The sequence below is a fragment of the Microtus oregoni genome, unplaced genomic scaffold (genome assembly GCF_018167655.1).
Source record: "Microtus oregoni isolate MIOR12 unplaced genomic scaffold, Mior012 000009F_ref0000495, whole genome shotgun sequence".
Lineage (NCBI taxonomy): Eukaryota > Metazoa > Chordata > Mammalia > Rodentia > Cricetidae > Microtus > Microtus oregoni.
Window position 1 is genome coordinate 27,070,106 of NW_024543068.1, and position 25,931 is coordinate 27,096,036.

A 25,931-nucleotide genomic window follows, 5' to 3' on the forward strand; every position below is an offset into this window, starting at 1 on the left:
TTTGAAGACCTTTTAGTAGAAGTTTCAATAGCCCCTCCTTCTAGTTTGTTTTCTCTTATTGTGATAAACACCACAACCAAAAATAACTTGAGGAGAAAAGAATTTATTTCAGCTTATGCTTTTTATGGTCCATCGCTGAGGGGGAAGCCAAGGCAGAAGCTTCAAACAGAAGCTATGACAGAATGCTGCTTACTGGCCTGTTCTCCACAGCTTCCTCAACTTGGGTTTGTTTGTTTTTTTTTTTTTGTTGTTGTTGTTGTTGTTTTACTATAACCCAGGACCATCTGCCCAGGAGTAGCACTACCCACATAGGGCCAGGCCCTTCTTTGTCACTCATTAATCAAGAAAATGCTCCATAGACCTACCTGCAGGTAGAGGCGACAGCCCTTCCCTCCCTGACATAGACACTCTCCTGAAAGAGGCTACAGTGATTAAAATATAATGTTTTTGATGGTTTTAAAGCAGGGTTCTTGCAGAAAGATGCTATTTGTCACAGGGGTTTCAATAAGCTGTTGAGAAGCTGTCAGTAAAATTTAGCTGAACATTTTTTATTTTTCTGGTCTTTTGTTTGTATAGTATGTTTTATGGTTTTGTATTTTTATGGGTTTTTTGTGCATTTCATGCCTTTAAAGTTATGGTTTTTAAATTTGTTTTGTTTTATTTTACTGTTTGTTTTCTAAGCAGAAAGAGATAGGAGACTTGGTGTTAGATGGGTGGGAAGGACTTGGGAGGAAATGAGGAAGAGAAAACAATGATCAGAATATATTCTATGAAAAAAAATAATTTCAGCTAAAAAATATAGGCCAAGATTGTTTGATGAAATAAAAGACTTGTTAGATTATATATTTTTATAAGATCTATAATACTAGGATCAACTGTTAATTTTATATTCTATAGCAGTGTTTATCAACCTTCCTAATACTGTGACCTTTAATACAGTTTGTCATGTTGGTGACCCCCAACCATAAAGTTATTTCGTTGTTACTGCATAACTGTAATTTTGCTAGTTGTGAATCGTAATGTAAAGGTCTGTGTTTTCCAATGGTCTTAGGAGACCCCAAAGGGGTCACAACTGCAGATTGACAACCACCGTTCTATGGTACCCAGATATTGAGATATTCTGCTTTTAAAATTTTGTTTATGGACCTGGTGGTGGTGGTACAGGCTTTATCCCAGCACTCAGGAGGCAGAGGCAGGCAGATCTCTGAGTTTGAGACCAGCGTGGTCTACAGCGTGAGTTCCAGGACAGCCAGGGCAACACCAGGAAACCCTGTCTCAAAAAATGGTTTATGAGCAAAAGTGATAGATAGAAATTTTTTTTTCTTTCAGTGCTAAAGCTTAAATTCAGGGCCTTGCCCTTCACCAACAAGCCACACAGCTCTGAAGTAGGAGTGTTAAGTGTTTAACAGATACTTGGCAGGGCTTTTGTTTTGGAATTGATTTATTATTTTTTTTTACAGGAAGTTTTGGGGTACAAAGTGGACTACCATGTGTCCCTCTACATTGTGGCTGTATTGGAGTATATCTCAGCTGATATTTTGAAATTGGCTGGTAATTATGTTTTTAATATCCGGCATTATGAAATATCTCAGCAAGACATTAAAGTATCAATGTGTGCAGATAAGGTAAGTGTTAAAGAGTATTAAACCTTAAATTGAATACTAATAACTATATGACATTTGCTTTACTCTTGTTAAATTAATTTTAATGGAGTTCCTTTTTTAAGTTTATGAAGACATATTAAATTCACACATTTAAGCTAATACATCAAATATAAGCTGATAATAGGAATACTTCTTTCTGCAGTACAAATAGTCTCTTTCATAGTAGGAGGGGTCAGAACCAGCGCTCTGCACATGCCTAAGGGATGCTTTGCTGCCGAGCTGTGTCTTCCGTATCTGTACCCTTATTCATTTCATTTTGTCAGGATGCTTTTTTAAGAACAGAGATTGTTTTTACATTTATTCGTCTCTCCCTGTGAGTGTGTGTGTGCACGCACATGTGCATACATGTGGAGATCGGTGTCCTGTCTCTCCTTCTACCATGGGGCTTGGGGATTGAACTCAGGTTTTCGGGTTCATGCCTCTACCTGCTCAGTCATCTCAGTAGCCCTGCTTGTTTTGGAGATGGGATTTCACTGAGTAGCCTGGGCTGGCCTTGAACTCACTCTATAGCTCAGACCAGCCTTAAATTCATGATCCTCCTGATTATACTCTGAAGTGCTGGGGTTATCAGCATGTGTAACCACATTGGGGTTCAATTTTTTTGTTGTGATGGTATTAGGTTTTTTGTTTTAAAACCATAGTCTCAGAAAAATATAGAGCTCAATAAAAGCCAATAAAAAGAAAAACCATCGTCTTACTATGTAACCCCAGCTGGCATAAAACTTGCTTTGTAAACCAGGCTGACCTTGAGTTCCTAGATGTTTCCTTGCCTCTGCCTCCCAAGTCTTGGGATTAAAGGGTTGTGCCTTCATGCCAGGTAATATATTAATACATTTTATAGTTCCTGATACTGGAAAACAGAAAATACTAGGTTTGCAAAGCATGGTATTTCCAGAGTTCAGCATCTGTGTCAGGGGAGTGAATTCTCTTCTTCCATCAAGAATCTTTACATACAGGGAGGGACAAAATCCACCCTAATCAGTTGAAGAAAATTAGTTTTAGATAATGTTTATTTTATTCAATAGTTTTTCTTTCATTGCTTTATAATAACAGAATTTTGCTATGTAACTCAGGCTAGCCTTGAACTTGCCTAGAATGATGTCAAACAAGAGATCCTCCTGCCCCTTGTGTGCTGGAATTCTAGGCATGAGCCACCACACACTCCTGAGATTTGAATTTTTAAAAAGAGAGTACACAGAGTTGTTTCTAGTATATTAAATGTAAGTAATTGTGAAGAACATGGTTTGGTATCTCAGGGCAGATACTGAGAAGAAACAACCTATGAGAAGTTACTGCCCTCTGGTCGTTCCTTTCTGGATCACAGATCCTTTCTTGTTCATAGGTACCGCTTGAGGAAAAATTCAGTCTCCCATCTCCTCCTTTTCCTCCCCTTTCTCTTTTTTCTTTCCTTATATTTCTCACCTCTAATTCAGCATTGCTTGAAGGACCTGTCCTGAGCACAGAATGTAGAGCACTAATAAGATAGCAATCCTGTATTAAAAGGAACGTGTGTTAGTGTGAAATGAAGGTATTATAAACAAATAACTGAATACAATGTGATTTAAATATTATACCAGTAAATCAGTGTGTGGTGGAGAAAGCAATCAACTGTCAGAGTCTAGGAGGACTTAACAGAAACGATTGCTGAAGCTGGCGCCTCTGGCCTAGTGCGTGCCAGTGATCGTCAACCTTGACTGACAGTAGACTCGCTAGGAAGTTTTAGTGAATATTGATTGGTGTTTGCAGAGGTTTAACTGGCCTAAGTTAGACTTTCAAACCACATAATTTTTTGACAATACTACTTTCTTAAGCTGTAGTTGAGATCTGTTATTCTGTACTCTAATTTAAAAACTGATTTTTCACTTGCATTTCATTTTGTCATTTTTATTTTGATTTCTAAAATCATGATTAGATACTTTTTGTTTCTCTGAAAGTGACTTAAAGCAGATAGAAAAACTGGGAGTACAGTGGCTGGGAGCACAGGGCTGGGAGCACAGGGCTGGGAGCACAGGGCTGGGAGCACAGTGGCTGGGAGCACAGGGCTGGGAGCACAGGGCTGGGAGCACAGGGCTGGGAGCACAGGGCTGGGAGCACAGTGGCTGGGAGTACAGGGCTGGGAGCACAGGGCTGGGAGCACAGGGGCTGGGAGTACAGGGGCTGGGAGCACAGTGGCTGGGAGCACAGGGGCTGGGAGTACAGGGGCTGGGAGCACAGTGGCTGGGAGCACAGTGGCTGGGAGCACAGTGGCTGGGAGGAGTACAGGGCTGGGAGCACAGGGCTCCATTGCGCTCCGAGTCATCTGAGGGTCAGCCACCCGCATAGGATGTTCTACTGACAAGATCATTTCCCCACAGTTCAGTAGTAAGACTGTCAGAACCAGCACCGGTATCGGCACACAACACACATGTCGTTCCCATGGTGTCCTTACAGCAAGAGGATTTAGTCCAGAGCCTTACGTTATTTTTGTAGTTGTCATTGCTCTTTTCTCTTGACCTTTTATGACCATGACTCTGGAGAACTACGAGTCAGTTGTCACTCACTGGTCCTTAGTTTAGAACTCTTCTGATGTGTTTTGGCTAGAATCCGGTTATAGTCTTCAGTGGGAGCTCATCAAAGCACACCGTGTTCTCATTGACCCACAACAGTTCCAGCGTGGTTCATTAGTGATGCTGTTGTCTACCAATCTTCTCTTTCAGTCACTGTTTAATTAACAAATGTTTTGTGAAATATTTTGAGACTCTCTTATTCCTTATCACTCTTTAAGTCTGTTCGTTCATTTAGATGTGCATTTACAGGTTCTTACTTTACTCAGTGGGTCATAGTTAGTTATTTAGATGTTCAAATTATCCAACATTTGATCAGGTCAGGTGGAAGCTCCAACTTGACTTTATTTCTGTCATTTTTGGAATAATTTCTTTTTGTTTATTTTTAAGTATAGATTGACAAGTTGTGGGTTTACACTGTAAGAGTTACCCTGTGGCTGTGGTTTATAAATACAGTGTGGAATAAACTTATATATTATCTATCAGCTCAAATATATATATATTTGTGGTGAGAACTTTGAAATTTATTCTCTTAGCAACTTCAGAATCAACAGTAATTGTTATTTAATGTATTCTCCATGCCTGCATTAGATATAATCTTTTTCTTCTGTCTAATTGAGACTTTCTACCTTTTGGCCCTCATCTCTCATTTCTCTCCCCAGGTTCTGAACCAACATTCTATCTTTGCTTCTATAAACATGATTATTTTAAATATGTAATTGTTGTCTTCCAGGAGCACTCTGTTTCAGCAGTAGGCAGTCTAGGTTCATCTTGTTCAATATTGCTCTTTCCAAGCTCAGAATTAGTTGTTTCTCCAAGCAACAGTAATAACAACAGTCAACACTTTAGGTCCTTTGTGGTAGAGAATGGTGTTTATAAACCCAAGCTGTGGCTAGAGGAGCTCACTGCCGTTGGAGGCACAATGTCTCTCTCATGGCGCCATCGCCACCACCGCCACCATCCCCGTTTCTCAGTCTGTAATCTAGTCGTTAAGATGTCACTTTAGCCTTCCCTTTTCATATTTGTCATTGAAGAATCCGGCTCTGTTTTTCTTAGTGTGATCAGTCCCTCCTCTCCCACTGCTCTATTCTCCCGCTACTCCAGTCGGTCACGTTCCCCAACAGCAGGCTCTTGCCATCCCCACCCACCCACCTGTTCCTTCTTTTTTGCCTTAAGATTTATAAACTAATTGTAGTTATGTGTACATGTGAGTTTATGTGCACCAAGTGCATGTAGTGTCCACAGAGGCCAGGTGGCATTGGAGCCTCTGGAACTAGAGTTACAGCCAGTTGTGAACTCCCTGATGTGAGCGCTGGGAACTCAACCCAGGTCCTCTACAAGAACAGGCACAGCCCACCCCCACCCCTTCTTAGAGTGCTCGCTCTGGGCTCAGCATCCTGACCTGAACCACCCAAAGCTTTTCACCCTCCAGCTTGTAGTGATTCCTGGTGGAGGAGACCATTTACCAGAGTAGACATATGGGGATTAGAAGATTAAGAGAACAAAGATGCAAGTGAGAATAATAAAACAGAAACCATGGGATAGTACCTGGAGGGAGTTCCAGTGAATACTAAAATTGCCTGCATTTAATTTACATCTGCTTAAATACCCCAGCCCCAAAGGTAGGAATAAGATAAAAAACTGCATTAACATGATATAAGGAAATGAACAGACCAGTTGAAGGATTGCAGGCCAAGTTCTGTTAAACATTTTGTTGCCAAAACAAGACAAGTAGCTCTCACACCCTAGACTAAAACATTCTGTAGGCAAACCTCTCCCTGGGTTGAATCCATAGCTATCACCCTATGGGAATAGGAACCTAGTTGGATCCTTTGACTTTTATTTGAGGTAGAAACAGATCTACTTCTTAATACCTGAAAAACCAGCTCTGGATATTAGCCATACCTGTTATTTGAACTGTTGACAATAACCTTGAAAGAACAGAAGTTCAACCCAACTCTCTGACCTTTCGTCAAGGTGGAATGGACCTACACCTGTGGGTCCTGTCAGATTCCTACCTTACTGTCTTGTGCGTCCTCTCCTTTCAGTGGCTTTGCTGTGGGACAATGATCTTGTACTCTGTAAAGATTTGTCACTCATATTAGTTTAATAAAATGCTGATTGGTCAGTGTAAGTGGGGCAAACCAGACAGAGAATTCTGGGAACAGGAAAGGCAGAGTCTGCACCGTCCAGACACAGAAGTAAGGTGAGGACGCCTTACTGAGAAGAAGAACCAAGCTATGTGATTAAACATAGATAAGAATTATGGGTTAATTTAAGTTGTTATAATAATAATCACCTTGAGCTAATAGGCCAAACAGTTCATAATTAATATAAGCTTCTATGGGTTTCTTTGGGACTGAACGGCTGTGGGACCAGAAACTCTGTCTACAGACCTTAGAAAGACTATGCAAGATACTGTGACTCTTAACCCCTGAGTCTTCCCTCCAGCTCCTGTACTGACTTTTAAAATTAAAGACAATTATCTAGAGTTGGTTCTACCAACATTGACTAATGAAATGGCCATTTCATTCTTTTTATGCTCTTATAGTTTCTTTAAGTGTCCCTGTCACCCTGCTCCTTACTGAGTTTGCAGACATCTGAGCCACGTTTGTAAATGAGGCACTCTTCTGCTTTTGGTTTTTTCAACTCATACTATAGATTTCAAAAATTACAAGTTTAACTCAAATTTAACTGCAGAAAATTTCATAGTGGTTTTGAAGTTATCACCCATCAAGATATTTTAAAAACCTAATTCTGTCGTTCATTTTAGATACCTTTTGGTAGTACATATAAGTCTGAGAAACTTTGTTTTAGTTGAAATTGCTCAATAGAAGTATCTTAAAAGAGCAATATAAGGAATAAAGTTTTAACAAATTGAAAACCTCCTTCTAGGTTAAAATGCCCCACTTTTCTTCTCCTGTTCACCTCCTGTCCAATTCAGCATCAACAATATGTAAAGAGCTAGCCCCAGACCGGTCATAGTTGGTTTATACCTTGTAATCTTAACACTTAGCAGGCATAGGCAGGAGGATTGCTGCAAGTGTGAGGACAGCCTGGTGTCGACAAAGCAGCAGCAATCTCCCACAGAAGCTGGATGATAACTATTGCAGTCTCTCCTGCAGCTGCTCGTTTCACCCTGAGCACACAGAAATAGCCTTGCACAACGGGCTGTGTTCCAGTAAAACTGCAGGAAAATAGACAGTGGGCAGGATTTGGCGTGTGTACTGTAGTTTGCTGATCCTTAATTCAGACTTCCTTTTCACAGTCTCCTGTTTGTCACAAGAGCCAGTCATGTGCTCAGCTCAAATGCAGATGACTGTGTTCGTGGTTCCAGTTATGAGTGAATTGATGAGCTGTGTGACATGGTGTGGTCTTCATACATCTAAACTTGTTTCTAGTGATCACTGTCTCAGGAGCTCATATATCATGTTTAATAGCTATTTGAGAAACTAATTTCTAGAGATGTTTAGCTTTCTAGACAAAAAACACAAAAACATTTTTGTATTTAAAAATAAAAGCAATATTTGACCATTACAAAGTGTGCTGACACATCAACAGATTACTGAGAATAATCACATCACAGTGAAGAACTCAACTTCAATCATATCTGTGACTACTGAGCAAAGTAGTATTTAAACATATGCCAAAGGAGATTGCTGCTTAAGGTGGGGGAGAAGGAGGGCAGAGTGCTTCTCTGAAATTTAATTTGTCAGGCCTAGTCTTGAGAGGAATAGGGTGTCTTATTCTTGCATGGTAATATCTCATCTGTTTCCAAACCTATCTCTGTCTACCTGTCTATCTATCATCTGTCGGTCTATCATTTATCTATGTATTTATCTACTATTTGTTTGTTTATTGGCACACACTAAGGAAGCTCTGTAGCATTGGGTCACATCCCTGACCCTTTTCACTTTATTTTGATACAAGGTCTTGCCGAAATTCCCAAGTTACCTTCAAGTTTGCAGTCCCCTTCCTCAGCCTTCTCGGTTTGTACGACTGTCATCACACTGAGCTTGGCTCTGTTTGCTTATTCTTGGTTAGAACACAGCCCGCAGAATGTTTTGTACTGTGCTGTTGTTCAGTTCCCTCAGTCATTTAGCACTTCAGAATCCTTTCCCACTCTAGTGTGTAACCATTCGTATATGGACAAGCCCTTTAAGCGGATGCTATTTTTGTGCATGGTTTTCAATCCTTAGTTCTGTCTATAAAGAAAACATGAACAGAAATTTTAGTATAAATTGGGTGATTCTGTGGAAAAGATAGGAGATTAGTAGTAGACAGTGGGGAGTCAGAGAGAATCTGAAAAGTTGTGTGAAGTTTTCATTTGTATTATTAAGTGATGAAAAGATGGGTGGGGTTTCTTAGACTGTGAGCCCCCAAATCATGACACGGAGACCTCTTATTAAATATGAGCTGTAGATTATGCTTGTTTCTAGCTAGCTCCTATAACTTAATTTAACCTATTCTCATTATCTACATTTTGCCTCAAGGCTTTGCCTTTGTTTCATTCCGTATGTCCTGTTTTCCTGCTTCTTCCATGTCTGTCTGGCTGGCAACTGGCTGGCTGGCTGGCTGGTCGCTGGCATCTCTTTTTCTCTCCTTTTCCTCGAGCCTAGATTCCTCCTCCTACTTGTTCTCTCTGCCTGCCAGCCCTGCCTGTTTCTCCTCTGCCTAACTCTTGACTGTTCAGCTTTTGATTAGACCAATGAGGTGCCTTAGGCAGACAAAGCAACACATCTGTACATTGTTAAACAAATGTAACACACCTGTACATAGTTAAAGTAATATTCTGTAACATAAACAAATGCAACACATCTCTACATAGTTAAAGTAACACACTTTTACATAGTTAAAGTAATATTCCACAACAGGGATTGAGTATTAGAGAAAGGGAGTCTAGACAGGAATACAGGGCACTGACCAGAAAAAGAAGGGTTTCTGAGTTGAGAGGGTTTGAGGAGTGATACAGGATATGTTGGCATGGTGATAGATTGAAGGCAAGTTATACATTTTACAAATCTAAAAATCTCACATAAAAATCTAGATTCCAGACTTTGCTCATAAAGAAAATACCTGGCATTGAGCAGTCTACTTTTATTTTAGGTGTATATATCTTGCAGTTTGCCCTGATTTTTATCATTTCTTATATATCACTATGCTACACATGCTTGACCCCTTTAGCATTTGAATTTAGGAGTTTTGGTATTGTACTATCTTCGTCTTTCTCTCACTTTTCAGTGATCAGGACACAGAGAGAGAGGTGTGGAGTCCAGTTCCCACCTCTACCATGCTCACTTTATGGTGACCAGGGCACAGAGGAAGGTGTGAAGTCCAGTACCCACTTCTGCCACACTGTACCAGTGATTTTATTCCCACAAGACACCACCTCTCAAAGGTTCCATACTTCCGAAAAGTTTCATGGCTGGGGACCAAATCAGTAACAGATGGCCTTTGGGGGTCCGTATTTGTTTTTGATGTGTATGAATGTTTAGCCTGCATGTATATAAATGCATGTAGTTTCCACAAGGCCAGAACAGAGGCCAACAACCTTGGAACTGGTGTTAGACAGTAGCGAGCTGCTACATGGGTACTGGGAACCAAACTTGGGTACTCTACAAAAGCATCTTCATCACTGAGCCATCTCCTCCCAGGCAGAGGATGTTGTTTGTTTGTTTTGTTTCATTTTAGTTTTTGAGACAGGGTTTCTCTATGGATAGCCTTAGCTATCCTGGAATTCACTTTGTAGACCAGGCTGGCCTTGAATTCAGACACCCGCCTGCCTCTGCCTCCCAAGTGCTGGCTTCAGAGGCATGCACTTTAAGTAGAGAATGATCAGCTGTTCTGAACTAGTGAAGCTGGACATGGATCTTCATGCTTTTAATCCCTTCACTTAGGAATTTGAGGTAAAACGATCTCAAGTTTGAGGGTAGCCTGGGCTAGGTATCAAGACTTTATCTCAGAAAAAAAAGCCAAAAAAGTATTAGAGCAAACAAGAATAAAGGCATATCACTAGATCTGAGAGTAGGAAGGAACTAGTGAGCTTGCTAAATGAATGAATTAGAGGTAATGAGCACAGGCCGTAATGGAAAGATTGCTTGTGGACTGGATAGAACTACAAGTTCAAGGCCAGTCTTGGCTTCGTAGTGAGTTCCAGGTCAACCTGAACTACCATGTAAGCCCTTGTCTAAAAACAAAAAGAAAATGCCAGGCATAGTGGTGCACACCTTTAGTCCCAGCTCTTAGAAGCAGAGGCAGGCAAATCTCTTTGAGTCTGAGGCCAGCCTGGTCTACATAGTAAGTTCCAGGACAGCCAGAGCTAGCTAGGAAGGTGGTGTCTCAAAAAGCAAAGCCCCACAAAGCCAAACAAACAAACAAACAAAAAGAACCTAAACCAAAGCAAGCAGCAATAACAGAGTGGAGGTAAATGGAGAGAACCAAGTCTGAACAGCTTCGGAGTTAATTCAGTAAGAGCAGGGAGGCAGGGTTCTTTATTCACTGCTGTACTGGCAAGAGTTGGTGCTATTTCTGGTGACCAGTAGATGTTTTGCTGAATGAATGAATGATTACCTCTTAATATCATAATTGCCTCTCATCTGACAGGACTTTCTTTACAGAGGTATACTTTTCCTTTACTTCCTCTGAACTCTTAAAAAATAAAATTACTTAGTGTTTATACGTGTGTGTTGTATGTGTGTTACTGGGGAATTCATACAGAGGTCAGAGAACAGCTTGCAGGAACCACTCTGTCACCTACCGTGTATGTTATAAGTTAGGGGATTAAACTCAGGTTGTCAGGCTTGGCAGCGGGCACCCTCCTGAGCCATCCTGCGAGCTCCTTTCCCTTTATAAAACATAGAATATATTTAACTTATTTATTTAGATTTATTTATTTTTATAAGTGTGAGTATTTTACCTCCTTATATGTATGTATGTGCTTGGTGCCTGCAGAGGTCAAAGGAAAGCTTCAGATTCCCTGGAACTGGACTGCATCTTGATCATTTGCACCTCCAACTCCCCAAAGGAACCGACTCCTCCCTCCCATTCCTTCAGGCATCCCCAGTGTGTCCTCCTCTCCTACTCACATTTTTCCTAAACTCTTTTTTTAATTAATTTTATTTGTGTGTGTGTGCGCCTCCATCAGTCCATGTGCACCATCTACGTACAGGTACTCACAGATGCTCAAGGGCATCGGATCTCTGGAGCTGCTATTACAGGTGGTCTGAGCTGCTTGATGTTCTTGCTGGGAAACAGACTGAGACTTCTGCAGAAACAGTAAACACTTTTAGCCATGGAGCCATTTTACGGCCTTTCCTGAATTTTTTTGTTTTATTTTCAAGAAAAAGAGTTTCTGTGCGTAACAGCCTTGACTGTCCTGAAACTCACGCTGTAGACCAGACTGGCCTCAAACTCAGAAACCCACTTGCCTCTGCCTTCTGAGTACTAGGGTTAAGGTCATGCACCACCCACCTATGCCTAGTTTCCTGAACTCTTTAACAGTTTTGAATATATAATTAACTAGGTCCAAATTAAAAAACAGTATTAAAATATATAGTCATCTTATACCCATTGCTTTTGATTTATGAATAGTTCTTGCCTTTTGGCTGACACTTGCACACTGAGTACACAAATGTACATACAAACACACACACACAAAGCAATAATGACAAGAAAATGTTTGTTTAGTACAGATATAATTTTCAAAGAAAAATCTTTCTGATGCAAAGTTGAACGAGAGCACTGTGCTTTAGAAAGCTTCACACCGCCATAAGTCACCCGCCTTTACACCGTCACAGGTCACCCGCCTTTACCCTGGCATTTCACACTGTGATAGGTCACCCGCCTTTACACTGGCACTTCACACCGTCACAGGTCACCCGCCTTTACACTGGCACTTCACACCGTCACAGGTCACCCGCCTTTACACTGGCACTTCACACTGCCGTAGGTCACCCGCCTTTACACTGGCACTTCACACTGCCGTAGGTCACCCGCCTTTACACTGGCACTTCACACCGCAATAGGTCACCCGCCTTTACACTGGCACTTCACACCGTCACAGGTCACCCGCCTTTACACTGGCCCTTCACACTGCCGTAGGTCACCCGCCTTTACACTGGCACTTCACACTGCCGTAGGTCACCCGCCTTTACACTGGCACTTCACACCACAATAGGTCACCCGCCTTTACACTGGCACTTCACACCATCACAGGTCACCCGCCTTTACACTGGCACTTCATTTTTCCTTCAGTTCTGCCCAGGCGCATGCTGCCATCCATCGCAGCAAGGATGCTGGGTACCAGTTACTTGATAGACATCATCTCTCCTTCCATTTGTGTGTTTTACACATAAAGAATATGACTTTCATAAGAAAAATACTTATCTATAATCATAGTTGTCTAGGTAGCGGAACTGTGATTTTTCCTAAAAGCATTCTCTTTTTGTTCTTATATATGACTGTGTATATGTGGATATGCATATGACGTATGTACATATGCACATACATGTGTATTCCAGAAGCGTTAATTTTACTTTATCCAGCTTAACAGCATCTCATCTGACTTTCCCCTAAATTTCCTAATGTAAATTTGTGTGTGCAAGATACAATTCATACTGCCTAATAGCGTTTTAATTGCTATACTTTGAAACAGCTTTGCAAAAGGAAAGTAACTGTACATTCCTGATTTGTGCTTCCCAGGTTTTGATGGACATGTTTGATCAGGATGATGATATAGGTTTGATTTCTCTCTGTGAAGACGAACCTAGTTCTTCTGGTGAGCTAAACTACTATGATCTTGTCAGAACTGAAATTGCAGAAGAGAGGCAGTACCTCCGGGAGCTGAATATGATCATCAAAGTGTTCCGGGAAGCCTTTCTTTCTGACCGGAAGCTGTTCAGGCCTTCTGTAAGTACTCCGGTGCACACCCGCAGCCAATAGCCGTTGTTAGTGTATTGTTCACCTCACTAGAATGTAAGTGTTTTTCTTGTAGTTCTTAGTTTTAAACCATCTGAATTGTTAATTGGTGTAAGTGCAGTGGCAGTAGAGTCAGGTGGAGGGATTTTCATTGGAACGATGACATTTTCTGCTGCACAGTAACAGGCTTAGCCAGCTGTTGTAAGAGTTAGTCACTCATTTGGAATAGTGAAGAAAATGGTCTAGAAGTGTGCCCCTTCCCTTGTGGTGGGCGCTTTAGGGCTACAAGCTTCACCAGTGGACATGGTGAATTACTGTCTCAAAGTTGTTGTTCTGTTTTTGACACAGGTTCTCATTATGTAGCTCTGGGTGGCCTGGAACTTACTCTGTAGTCCAGGCTGACTTTGAACTCCAAAGCTGCAGGGAAACCCTGTCTCGACCCCCCCACCCCCCAAAAAAATGTAGTGGTATCCTGTTTGCATACAGGACGAGGATGGGTCAAGGGCCTGGTTCAGAGGGACTTGGGCCTCTTCTCTCTCTATAGCATAAAGTCAGTCTCTCAGGATGTGAACCTCATGCCATAGCCCAGAATTCAGGATACAGAGGCAGGAGGATCAGGAGTTGCAGGCTTATCTAGGTTACATAGTGAATTACTGTCTTAAAGTAAACAACAAAACCCAGGACAGTTTTAGGAACTTCAGCTAAAAAAAACTATAGGTTTCTCTTTTTCTTTCTTTCTTTTTCTTGATTTTTTTCTTTCCTTTAGCAATGGTGCATTTTTCTCTAAGTATGTTTCGCCTATATTTAAAAAAATATTTAATCTTAAGCTTCCCTATCGAATGCCTCCTGTTCTCCACTGCAATAACTTCTAAAAACAAACACGTACAGTGCTCAGGTCTGGCTGTCTGAATGCTTCAGAACTGATAGCTTTTATTATTTCCTAGAAGAATGATCAAATGATAATTCAAGGTGTTTTAATTGACCTTGACTTGTTTCTTTTGCATACATTTTTAGTTTAATAATGTTGCTAACCCCTTTTGGATATGCTAGAATGTATTCAGGATTTTTTTTTAATTCAGTTTTGTTTGATCATCTCAGAAGTGACATATATAGGGCAGACATCACTGTTTCTACTTTACTGGTGTAAAATAGTTATGAATTATCAAATCCAATATAGCCGTAGGGCTTGGATTTAAGTTCTTTTCTACTACATTATAAACTGGTTTTCCATGACAATATTAGGAATAAAATCAGCAAACACTATTGGTTAATATTCTCTTCTGTGTCGTTCCTGTGCCCCACCAGTGTTCACTCCTGGGGAATTAATTTGTCTTTTTTCACTGGATTAATGCAGACTCGATAGGCAATCTCTGTTGTACTAAAGGTTGGTTAGAAGTAAGGATTCCTTTTATCCCTTCCTCTCTGTTTCTGCTGTAAATGTTTTTTTCCATGTAGACTACACTCTAAAGTTTTGAGTTAAAGACCATCAGAGAATTTCTTGGCAAATGTTAGAAAAGTAATAAATGAATTAAGGTTGATTCCAGTTACAAGATGTGTGGCCATGAGTAAATTCCCTGACTCGTTGGTGCTTCTGTTCATTTGTGAGACAGAGATGCCTTGGGTGCCAGTCTGATAAGGCCACAGGAAGCTGGGAGTGCAGACCAATGCTAAGAACACTGCCTTGTTGTCCTTAGCAGCACCTCATCAGCAAATAAATAGATTTTAAGAGAAGGCCCATGTCAAAGGCTTACGATATTATGTGAGACATATTCAGTGTCAGAACTTAACTGTCATTTGCATCTTAGTCCATGGTCTTTCATCTTGCGTGTTGTAAAAGAAAAAATTGTTTTTGTTCTTTAACCTTTAATCTCTCACGCATAAACCTTTATGATATGCGTGTCTCCTCTGACCTTTTTACACACGAAGTAGTTCTTCAACGGATAACCTCAAACCTGACATTACCTCTCTAGACATGGTGTCACAGCTGAAGGATTCATACCAAACAGGCTGTAATAGTTGAAGTTCCTATGGCTCCCTCCTTGAGTTCGGTTAATTTGCTGGAGGGCTCATTTAAGTTAACCGGTTTATTATAAGGAATGTTACATGATACAAAGTGTACGGCAGTGAGGGAAAGGAAGGGACAAGTCCGAGGGTCACGGCTTCCATGCTCTGCCTGGGAAGCCGTGCTCCTGACACCTCCATGTGTCCACAGCTCAGAAGCTCAGTAGCCTTGCTCACAAGTCTCTGTAGAGCTTGGACTCCATTCTCCTCCCCTACTCCAGAAAAGTCAGTGAGCATAGGGAACATGCCATCTCTCCAATCCTCACCCTTGTTATCACAGACTCAGGAGTGAGCAGACACTCAGGGAAGTCCAGTGTTTTACGAGCTCCATCAGAAGAACCAGGACAAAAGCCAAACATTCGCATTATGTAACACAAGTAGTAGAGACAGGATTCAGCGTGCAGGTGGATAATGTTCCATAGCCGATTATATTCCCAGTGCAAGATACTAGGATAGTCGTTCTGTAGCCTGGATGGTAAGTAATGGGATCTGTTTGTGTCTCCAGTGTTCATGACTTAATTTAAATATGACAACAATTCAAGCATGGCCGTCTGATGACATCTTTAGTTCCTTCTAAAATTTGGAACATGACCAATAAATTGAACAATTAAATTTTATCTACATAAGAATCATTTTTCATCCTGATCCTAGCTGTTGTCATTAGCTTACTCTTTAAGACCTTCATTCTTTCAGCATCTTAGCCAATTTCAATTTATAGTGATGCCTATGAGATTTGAGCATTATAAATTCAAGCTATCTGGAATTTATATATTCTAGTATATTTACTGTCTCCGATCTAAGATTCTTAAATTTTCCTTTGTATTCATGATTTACTTTTACTGTCTTAGAATATACTTTAATGAATTAGGTGAAAATACATCTTTAACATTTATCTCGTGTGTGTGTGTGTGTGTGTGTGTGTGTGTGTGTGTGTGTGTACGTGTGTACACATGGAGGGCAGAGGACAACCTGTGGAAATAGGTTCTTTCCTGCACTGTGTGTCCTGGGAATGAGTCTCAGGTGATTATGCTCAGTGGCAGTCACCGGCCGAGCCATCTTACTACCCACTTCCTTTTGAGACAGTTTCTCTCAGAGAACCTGGAGCTCATTTAATCTGCTGGACTGGCTGGCCGGTCAGTGAGTGACACATGGCTGCCCCTTCACCCCAAGGTCACAAATACACACCAGCACACCTGGCTCTCAGTGGTGCCAGGATCTGAACTTGGGTCTACATACACTCAGCAGCTCAGCCATCTCTTCAGGACACTTTTGTTTCCTATAGTAGTGTGTAGCATGATTCTCAGCCTTATGTGCCTTAACCTTTTTTTATTTTTTAGGAAATTGAAAAGATTTTCAGTAACATTTCAGATATCCATGAATTGACTGTGAAACTTTTAGGTTTGATTGAAGACACAGTAGAAATGACAGATGAAAGTAGTCCCCATCCGTTAGCTGGCAGCTGTTTTGAAGATTTAGCAGAGGTAAGTCTACAAAACCATTTCAGACTGTCATTAAAGTCCTAAAAACTATGGCAAGAGAATGCGCTTCAGACTTCTGTAAGATACTCAAGATTCAGTTGTGTTGCTTAATGCTTTAGCAGGTCTTCTTGTTTGCAGCTTTGAACTCACCTCTTGGGTGGCTAGGGTGCAGGAGTGTGCCCATGCCCAGCTACTGAGGCTTCCTTTAATATATGTGCTATTGTTGACATTTATTGTGAAAACTTGTATACTAAAGGAATGACATGTAGGAATACTGTATACTAAGAATAGTTTTAAGGTGAAGGAAATAACCTGTTGATAATCATTCTTTAACTTTTGCGCCAAAATGAAGGTGTAAGTCACAAACAATGCCACACCAATTCGGGGTTATGATTATTAGGGTGGTATTTATTTAAAGGGGAAAAAACTTACAGATCACTGTCCCAGGCAACAGCCCTCTATGCAACCAGGAAAGGAGTCTAGTCGCAGGCGGAGCAGGAAGTGAAGAGAGAGAGAAGAGGGAAGTGGCCGCTTTTTTAAAGGGAGAGAAACCACGCCCCAGTGGGCTGGTACCTCAGCGGTGATAGGCTGGAGGAGTGGGAGGACCTCCCGCAACACCTCCCCCTTTTGTTTAAATAAGAGAGTTTTAAACCTACTATGAAATTATATACAATAAGTACAAATATCCTATTCTAACTAGCTTAGGTCTTGTATAATAAATAACTTGGCCAAGTCATGAGAGAAAGTAACTACATTTATATAGTCTTCAACCCCATCGAAGATCTGAGAAGGGAAATAATGTTACCTGGGTAATTAGGAAGTTCAGTAAAACAACTTCCAAAACATGCAACAAATTACAGAGACAACTAGCTACCTGGGCAATCACCCAAAGTCACATTAGCAGCGTTGAAGCAACCAACTTTGGCTAAGGCCTAACATAACTGACATACCATTTTCTAAGGCAAGCAACTTTTCAAAACTATCTTACCCTGTCTTGGCAGGATATGACAGTCCTGTTTTATCCATTGATGCATGCTCTGTATCTTTGTCAGTTGTTGAGGTATGGGCATTTCTTTGCCCAAACGCCAGTTCTGCCAAAAAGAAAGGCTCCAGGTGGAGTGTCTTTGGTGCTCAACATTCTCTCGGGAATAGAGTGGTGTTGCCAGGAGCAATTGTGTCTCACTACCACAAAACTCTGAGTTAGATTAAAGGCCATTTTCTACAGCTCTTTGAAGAAGTTGAAGATTATCTATCTATACTGAGTATAATCTCTATATATCGAAAGAACCTGATTAGTCTATTATAAATGACAAACTTAGATGACTATTAGTCTATATAATTCTCAATATCTATCTAACTTAAAGACTAAGACAATAAACGACTGTGAAACAAATGAGGACAATGACCTCCAAATATAAACAATGTACAAATAAACATTGCAGTAGGTAAATATATATCAATACACAATCATTATATAAGTATCTTAATCAGAGGTAGAAATGTACACTGCAATATGGTAAATATATACAATATATATATATATCAATACAATATATGTCAATACATAAAAAAATGTTTTCATTTTCAAAAAGATCAAAGGGGTTGTATTATTTTTTCCAAAGTCAAACTTGTCTTGTTTTTTTAAATGATTTTAAAATAATATATCTTTTTGTAAAAGTGTAAATATAAAGATGGCCACTATAACTTATAACATTTATCCATTTAAAAATTATTTTATGTGTATGGGTGTTTTACCTGCATGTATGTCTGTGCACCAGATGCATGCATGCAGTACCCAAGGAGGCCAGAAGAGGGCATTGGGTCCCCTGGAACTAGAGTTACAGACAGTTGTAAGCTGCCATGTGGGTGCTGAGACTTGAACCCAGGTATTCTGGAAGAGCAATCAATGTTCTTAACCATGAGCCATCTCTCCAACCCTTTACATTTATCCTAATATGAATATTCTTTGTGTTTTATAAAGCTATGTGTATATTTACAAGAATAACATTCTCCCATTTTATAATGTTTTTTCATTCTATCATATTTTCCATGTTAGTAAATATCCTTAATAATATATTTTTTAAGTATAAAAATATAAATATATAAGACTGGCAATATGGCTAAGCAGGTTAAGGTGCTTGTCACCAAGCCTGACCACCTGTTCAATTCCTCAGACCAACCTGGTGGGGAGAAAGAACTGTTTCCTGCATGTTTTTTTGTGGCCTCCACATGTTCACAGAGACACACAGATAAATGACATTTTACATAGTATAAATGTACTATTATTTGTATATTGCTATACATGAGTGTGTGTATATATATATATAATTTCTTATATTTCCTCTTTTAAAAAACATGTGGGTATCTGCATACTCACTGGCCTTTGAGTCTTTAAAAGTATTGCTTTCAGATTCCATGTACAAAAATCACCTACTTCCATGAACTCCACCTTATCTTGTGAAAATAGTTACTTTTGTTAGGTCCGTTTTGTTACTAAGCATCAGTTTGTCTTTGTTTCTGTTTTTGGGATACAGAATCCTGCTGTATATCCCAATCTGGTCTCGAACTTTCAGTCTTCCTGGGTAAGCCTCCTTAGAGTGGGGGTGCAGGCCTGAGCCGGAGGTTCTGGCTCAGCCTTTGTTCTTAATAAAATAGATTACATTTTGATACTAATTTATGGTCTCCTTAACTTTCTACACCCTAAAAGGTACTTTGCTTCTTGTTTTTATTTTTAAATTTGAATATACAAGAAAATAACATTTGACATTTTCACAGCTTGTTAATTGTATTTATTTATTTGTATGCATGTGTGTTTGTGCATGTGTGCATTCATGTGTGTGTGTATGCATGTGGAGGTCAGAGAACAATTTGCAAGAGTTGGTTCTCTCCTTTCTATCTTGTGGGTCCCAGGAATCGGTTAAGTCATTATACTTGGTGACAAGTACTTTTGCCTGCTGAGCCCACCAGCCCCATTTTAATTATTTTTAAATGTATAATTCACTAATTAGGTATAGTGCGTATAACTCAATTTTTGCTGTTATTTGATCATGACCACTGTATAGTTCCAAAACTAATTTATCATCCCAAATAGAAACTATACAATAATCAATAATAACATCCTCTGCCCCTGTTCCCTACACCTAACTCTTGGTAACCACTCATCTCCTTCCATCTCTGTAAATTTGCCTATATTTATAAGTGGGTTCATATATTTGTCTTTTTCTGGCTGTTTATTTAGCATAATACTATGAAGTTCATCTGTGCTAGTGAATGGTTGAGTGGTGTTTTGACACAGCTCCACCTAGTTAGAACATCACTCACCTGTAGATCCGAAGTCATTATATCCTGAAATCTATCACTTGGAGCCTGCACTAATTAATTTGGATTTTAAGAACATTTAGGATTTTTAGACTAGAAATGCTTAACCAGTAAATTCTATGTAAATATTCCAAAACCCAAAAACCTCTAAAATCTGAAACACTTCTGTATTTTAAGCATTTCTGAGAAGGAATGCACAGCCTGTATCATGTTCTGTTTGCCCACTCATTTGCTGATGGACGTTTGGAGAATTCTGTCCAGTGCTATGGTGTAGAATACTGTCCAGTGCTGTGGTGTAGAATACTGTCCAGTGCTGTGGTGTAGAATACTGTCCAGTGCTGTGGTGTAGAATACTGTCCAGTGCTGTGGTGTAGAATACTGTCCAGTGCTGTGGTGTAGAATACTGTCCAGTGCTGTGGTGTAGAATACTGTCCAGTGCTGTGGTGTAGAATACTGTCCAGTGCTGTGGTGTAGAATACTGTCCAGTGCTGTGGTGTAGAATACTGTCCAGTGCTGTGGTGTAGAATACTGTCCAGTGCTGTGGTGTAGAATACTGTCCAGTGCTGTGGTGTAGAATTCTGTCCAATGTTATGGTGTAGAATACTGTCCAGTGCTGTGGTGTAGAATACTGTCCAGTGCTGTGGTGTAGAATACTGTCCAGTGCTGTGGTATAGAATTCTGTCCAATGTTATGGTGTAGAATGGTCCATTGCTATGGCATTTCCTGTTACTAGGGTGAGATACTGAAGTATGAGAATACTGGATCATGTGGTAAATATGTTTTAATTTTTAAAGACAAATTGATTTTCATGGGCTGTGCTATTTTAACATTCCTAGCAGTGGACAGTTCTGCTTTCTCAGCATTTACCTAGCTAAACAAAAATTCTTATTGTTTTTTTTTCTTTAAAACATGTATTTAATTATGTCTATGTGTGAGCACCTGCATGTATGTTAGTGCACCACATGTCAGGGACCAGCCTCAACAAAAACACCTCTTGCCAGGGTAGGGTCATGGTGATTTAGAATACGAAGATTCGTGAAAAATAATAAAATAGAAACCATAGAATAGTACTGGGAGGAAGTTCCACTGAATACTGAAATCGCCCACATTTAATTTTCCATACACTTTTATACCCCAATACCACAGGGGGGGAAGACAAAAGACTGCTCTGACAGGATACAAAGGACAGCTAGAACAGTTATTTGCTTCAATACTATGTCATTAGCATTCTGTTGTTTAGGCAGTGAACCCACCCTAGACTCTGCATTCTGGAGGCAGACACTCCCAAGGTCAAATCTCCTATTTCAAAAGAAGGAGCAGAAGTTGCTTGAATTCTCTGACCTTTGATCAGGGTGGAGTAGATCTAGCTGTCCTGGCCTTCTTACTGTCCAAAGAACGAAGTAACCACGGCCTGGTTCAGGATGTGTAGCCCTGGTCTTGGTTAACAGTTGAGAGACTTCAAACTCTCTGACCTTCAGCAGACAAAGTAGAAACAGGCTTACATTTTTGGGCCTCTACAACCACAAGTATACCTCGGGAGTCCTGAAGAGGGTGTACGATCCCTTGAAACTGGAGTTTCAGATGGTTGTAAGCTGCCTTGTGGGTGCCAAGAACTGAACTCTGGTCCTCTGGAAGAGCAGCCAGTGCTCTTAACCACTGAGTTGTCTCTCCAGTCCCATATTTTGTATTCTCAAGGTACAAATAGGAAATAAATCTGAATTACCAATCATCCTCAGATAACTGGAATTTTTATAAATATGAAATTAGTTTAGGCAGTTTCTGTGTTTACTATTTATTTGCTCTTCTAATATTGGGAACTCGAGTAGGTAAAACAAAGGTATTGATTTTGCTTTCATTAAGAGTATCATTTAGTAAATTCATTTCAACCTAGGTAAGTTTGCATTTATAGTTTTCTTTTACAAAGAAATGTACTTTAAATTTTGTAGGGATAAAACATACATCTTAGTAGTTGGATGCCATAAAACCAGCCATTTAGTTTTAAGGCCTGTTACTGTATAGCTACTATTTAAGGTCTGTAGTTTTAGAAATGTATCCCTTGTAACCATAACTGTTGTTTTCCCTGAAAAGTAGAGAACCAAAGGTGATAAGACATAGTTAGAAACATGAATGAAATATTGTCATTAGATAATATAAGATGTTCCATATTAGCATAAATATATATTTTCTTAAACCTAACACCTTACATTATTTTTAAAAATAGGAGCAAGCATTTGATCCCTATGAAACGCTATCACAGGACATTCTCTCGCCAGAGTTTAATGACCTCTTCAGTAAGTTGATGACCAGACCTGCAGTTGTTCTACATTTTCAGGTAAACTTGAATTCAGTGTTGTTATTATTTTATCATGAAATAAATGAAGAAATATTTCATTATCTTTCTAAAGAAAGTGGAAAAATCTCTCATTAGTCCTTCTAATCCAGTGTGTGTGTGTGTGTGTGTGTGTGTGTGTGTGTGTAACACAACTTCAGTTATTGTTCTTAGGTTCTGTCCACCTTTTTATTTGAGACAACCTCCCACTGGCCTGGAGTATGTCAAGTAGTTTAGGTTGATTGTCCAGCAAATCTAAGGATCTGCCTTTCCACCCTCCATCCCCCAGCACTGAGACCACCCCCAGTACAGTCTCCCCTCAGCACTGGGACACCCCAGCTTGGGGACTGTAGGCACAGGCCACTCTGCACAGCTTTCTCACATGAGTGCTGGTGGTCTAAGTCCTGGTGCTTCCAAGAACAGCAGCTGTGTTGAGTTCTTTCACTCTGCTGTTAATGTGCATCACCCATGCTTAGTTACCATGGCTCTGGAGGTTCTACATCAGCGAGGTGGAGATGAATCTGGAAAGCTATTTTGGTATCTCTAAGAGAAATATTTGGGGAAATCAATAACTCAGAATAATTTCATATATAACAATACTTACTTATTTTATCAGTTGTACAGTTTAAAGGAAGTTAAAGAGATGGCTCAGCCTCATGAGTGCTTGCTGCTCTTGGAGAAAACTGGAGTTCACTTCCAGGCACCACATTGGGTGACTCAGAACTGCTGGTAACTCCAGCTCCAGGGGATCTGACAATCCATCTTCTGGACTCTGGACACCCCCACACATGTGCACACACACACATGCTCACAAACACATGAGCATACACACATACACACAAATGTGCACACACGTACACACACATATACACACAGAAATTTTTTTTTTTTAGACAAGGTTCTCTGTGTAGCCCTGGCTGCCCTTGCTTTATAGACCAGGCTGCCCTCAAACTCAGATCCAACTGCCTCTGCCTCCCAAGTGCTGGGAATAAAGGTATGAAGAACAGCAACCTTTTCACCCAGAGCTAAAGCCTTTTATACCTCTGCTTCTTCTGTGGAAAACCAGTGGCCAGAAAGAACACAAACATCCTTGTCAATTACAGACCACAAGGAAGTTCCGCTGCTGGCCAGGGGGAGTGAGGGCAGCTAGATCACAACAAAACAGGAATTCTTTTCTGTGAGAATAGAACCTATAGACACTGGGGGCGGGGTGAGGCCTCCAGGGATCACACCCAGTGCCTGTGCACACTAAGAACCTCTAGACTCTGGGGGCGGGGCGAGGGTGCCAGGGGTCACACCCAGTGCCTGTGCACACTAAGCAAACATTCTCCATCCTAGTCCCTGGGATCTGATTTTGTAAGCTATTTCTCCAGCTATCCATGAAGTAAAAGAGTTGGATAAGATCATTTTTAGACGAAACTCCCTTGTATTATTATATTAACTTTAAAGTACCATCCAGTGAAGTAATGCATCATTAAAAAGAAGACAAAATCCATCTATCTTTAGAAACTGTACAGTGAAAAGTCAGGTTTGGTGATTAAAATGCCTGTTTTCTCAGCACATAGGAGGCTGAGGCAGGAGGACTGATAAAAGTTTTTGACCAATGTGAGCAACATAATGAGGCCTTGTCTTTAAAACAGCAGAAAACAAAAGCAACTGAGAACTACAGTGTAATTTAAGGAAATGGTCTCAGGGCTGGGGATGTAGCTCAGTGGCAGAACAGTTACCTCAGGTGCAGGCCCTGGATTCAGTTAGCACACACACACAAAAGAACTTTTTTTTTTGTTTCTTTGTTTTTAGATTATCAGAAATCTTTACTTGACACCCTCACCAACAGTTCTTCCATAATTCATTATGGTTTTATCATAGTACTTTTGTAGTTCTAAAAAAGAACTTTTAAAAAAGAGGTTTGGAGTCAGAACTTATGGTTTGGGTCAACTAATAATTGTGTTACCTATCTCTGATGGGCAGTTTGCTGATCTTTACAGGGGAGATAAAAATAATGTACACAGCTGGGCTTGGTGACACACACCTTTAGTTCTAGCAGAGAAAGAAAGAGATCTCAGTGAGTTCAAGGCCAGGCCCGTCTATAGAGTGAGTTTCAGGATAGCCAGAACTATATAGAAAGACCCTGTATCAAAGAAAAGAAAAGATACACACCTGATTATGAAGCAAACTAAGGGATGTGAAATGGCTTGTGGGTAAAGGCGCTTGCTGCTGCAGTCTTGACAACCTGAGGATCATCCCCAGGACCCACGGGGTGGAAAGAGAGAGCTGTCTCCCTCACGTTGTCCTTTCACCTCTACATGCGTGCTATGGCACGTGCAACATGCACATAAACATAATAAATGAGAATCTATGTAAAGCACTATAATGTTAAGCACATTACACATTCAGTAAGTGTTAGCTTGTGTAATTATCGGTTAGATCCTTCTACTGATAATTAGCGGTCCAGGGTTTTAGGATGCACTTAAGTAGTCATTTCACTGCAAATTAATAAAATAGAAGGTCTTTGTAGACTAGCTTTAAAGTGGTGTATTGGTTCTAGCAAGAACTTCTAAGCTGACCAGTTCAGATCAGTAAGTAGCTTGATGCTGTGCTAGTCCATCATGCAGCTGTAACAGAAAATATCAACTGGGCAGCTAAACAGATGAAGCTGGGCTTCCAGACTCATGATGCTGGCAGATTCATAGTCTGATGAGGGTTTCTTCTTTGTTGGTGGGGGGCCCATCTCACTAGCTGTGTTTTCAGATGGTGGAAGGGGCCAGCACACTGCTTAGGCCCTTATCAGGTTACCAGTCCCCCTTCTCGAAGGTGTGTCCCTACATCCTAACTACAAACCTAATGGGTGGGTTAGGTTTCTGCCTGAGGCTCTGGGGTGCAGGAACACCCAGACCACCCAGTGAATGCTAGAACTTACTCTCCTCGGGCTCCCTGGCAACACCCTGGCACAGCTGTCCATTTGGTAAGCAGAACTAGCTTTGCCAGTTGACTTAGACACCAAATATTCTTCATAAATGAGCTAAACCTGAAATTTATTTATTCACTGGGGAATTTTTTTAAGAAACATTTGTAGTGTACAACTTCCTTAAAAACATTCTTTGTAACTATTTGAACTTATTTCCTTTTCCTAGTGAGTGGCTGTTGTTTCTTTTTTAAGGTAGGTTCTAGATCTGTAGCCCAGAATATCTGTACTGTGCAGCCATTCTTCCTTGGCCTCTCACGGTGACTAGCCTGTCTTAGAGTTTAAATATCTAAGAAGTGGTGGTGTGCGCCTTTAATCCCAACACTTGGGAGGCAGAGGCAGGTGGATCTCTGTGAGTTCAAGGCCAGCCTGGTCTACAGAGTGAATTCCAAGACAGGCAGGGCTACACCAAGAAACTCCATCTTTTTTTTTTTTTTTGGTTTTTTTTTTTGAGACAGGGTTTCTCTGTGGCTTTGGAACCTGTCCTGGCACTAGCTCTTGTAGACCAGGCTGGTCTTGAACTCACAGAGATCCGCCTGCCTCTGCCTCCCGAGTGCTGGGATTAAAGGCGTGCGCCACCACCGCCGGCCGAAGAAACTCCATCTTTAAAGAAAAGAAAAAAGAAGAGTTTAAATAAATTTAAAAGTTTTTTTATGG

The 25,931-nt window shown here is 40.5% G+C and overlaps 1 protein-coding gene across 4 annotated transcripts in view; it reads left to right on the forward strand.

The window, feature by feature from the left end:
- Positions 1–25,931, forward strand: part of Sos2 (SOS Ras/Rho guanine nucleotide exchange factor 2) — a 101,630-nt gene that overhangs the window by 33,441 nt on the left and 42,258 nt on the right. For all 4 annotated transcript variants that reach the window (XM_041658369.1, XM_041658371.1, XM_041658370.1 and 1 more), the window contains 4 exons: positions 1,461–1,625; positions 12,908–13,114; positions 16,522–16,665; positions 22,202–22,312. In XM_041658369.1, coding sequence (XP_041514303.1) covers positions 1,461–1,625; positions 12,908–13,114; positions 16,522–16,665; positions 22,202–22,312 — 627 coding nt within the window. The remainder of the gene's footprint in view (positions 1–1,460; positions 1,626–12,907; positions 13,115–16,521; positions 16,666–22,201; positions 22,313–25,931) is intronic.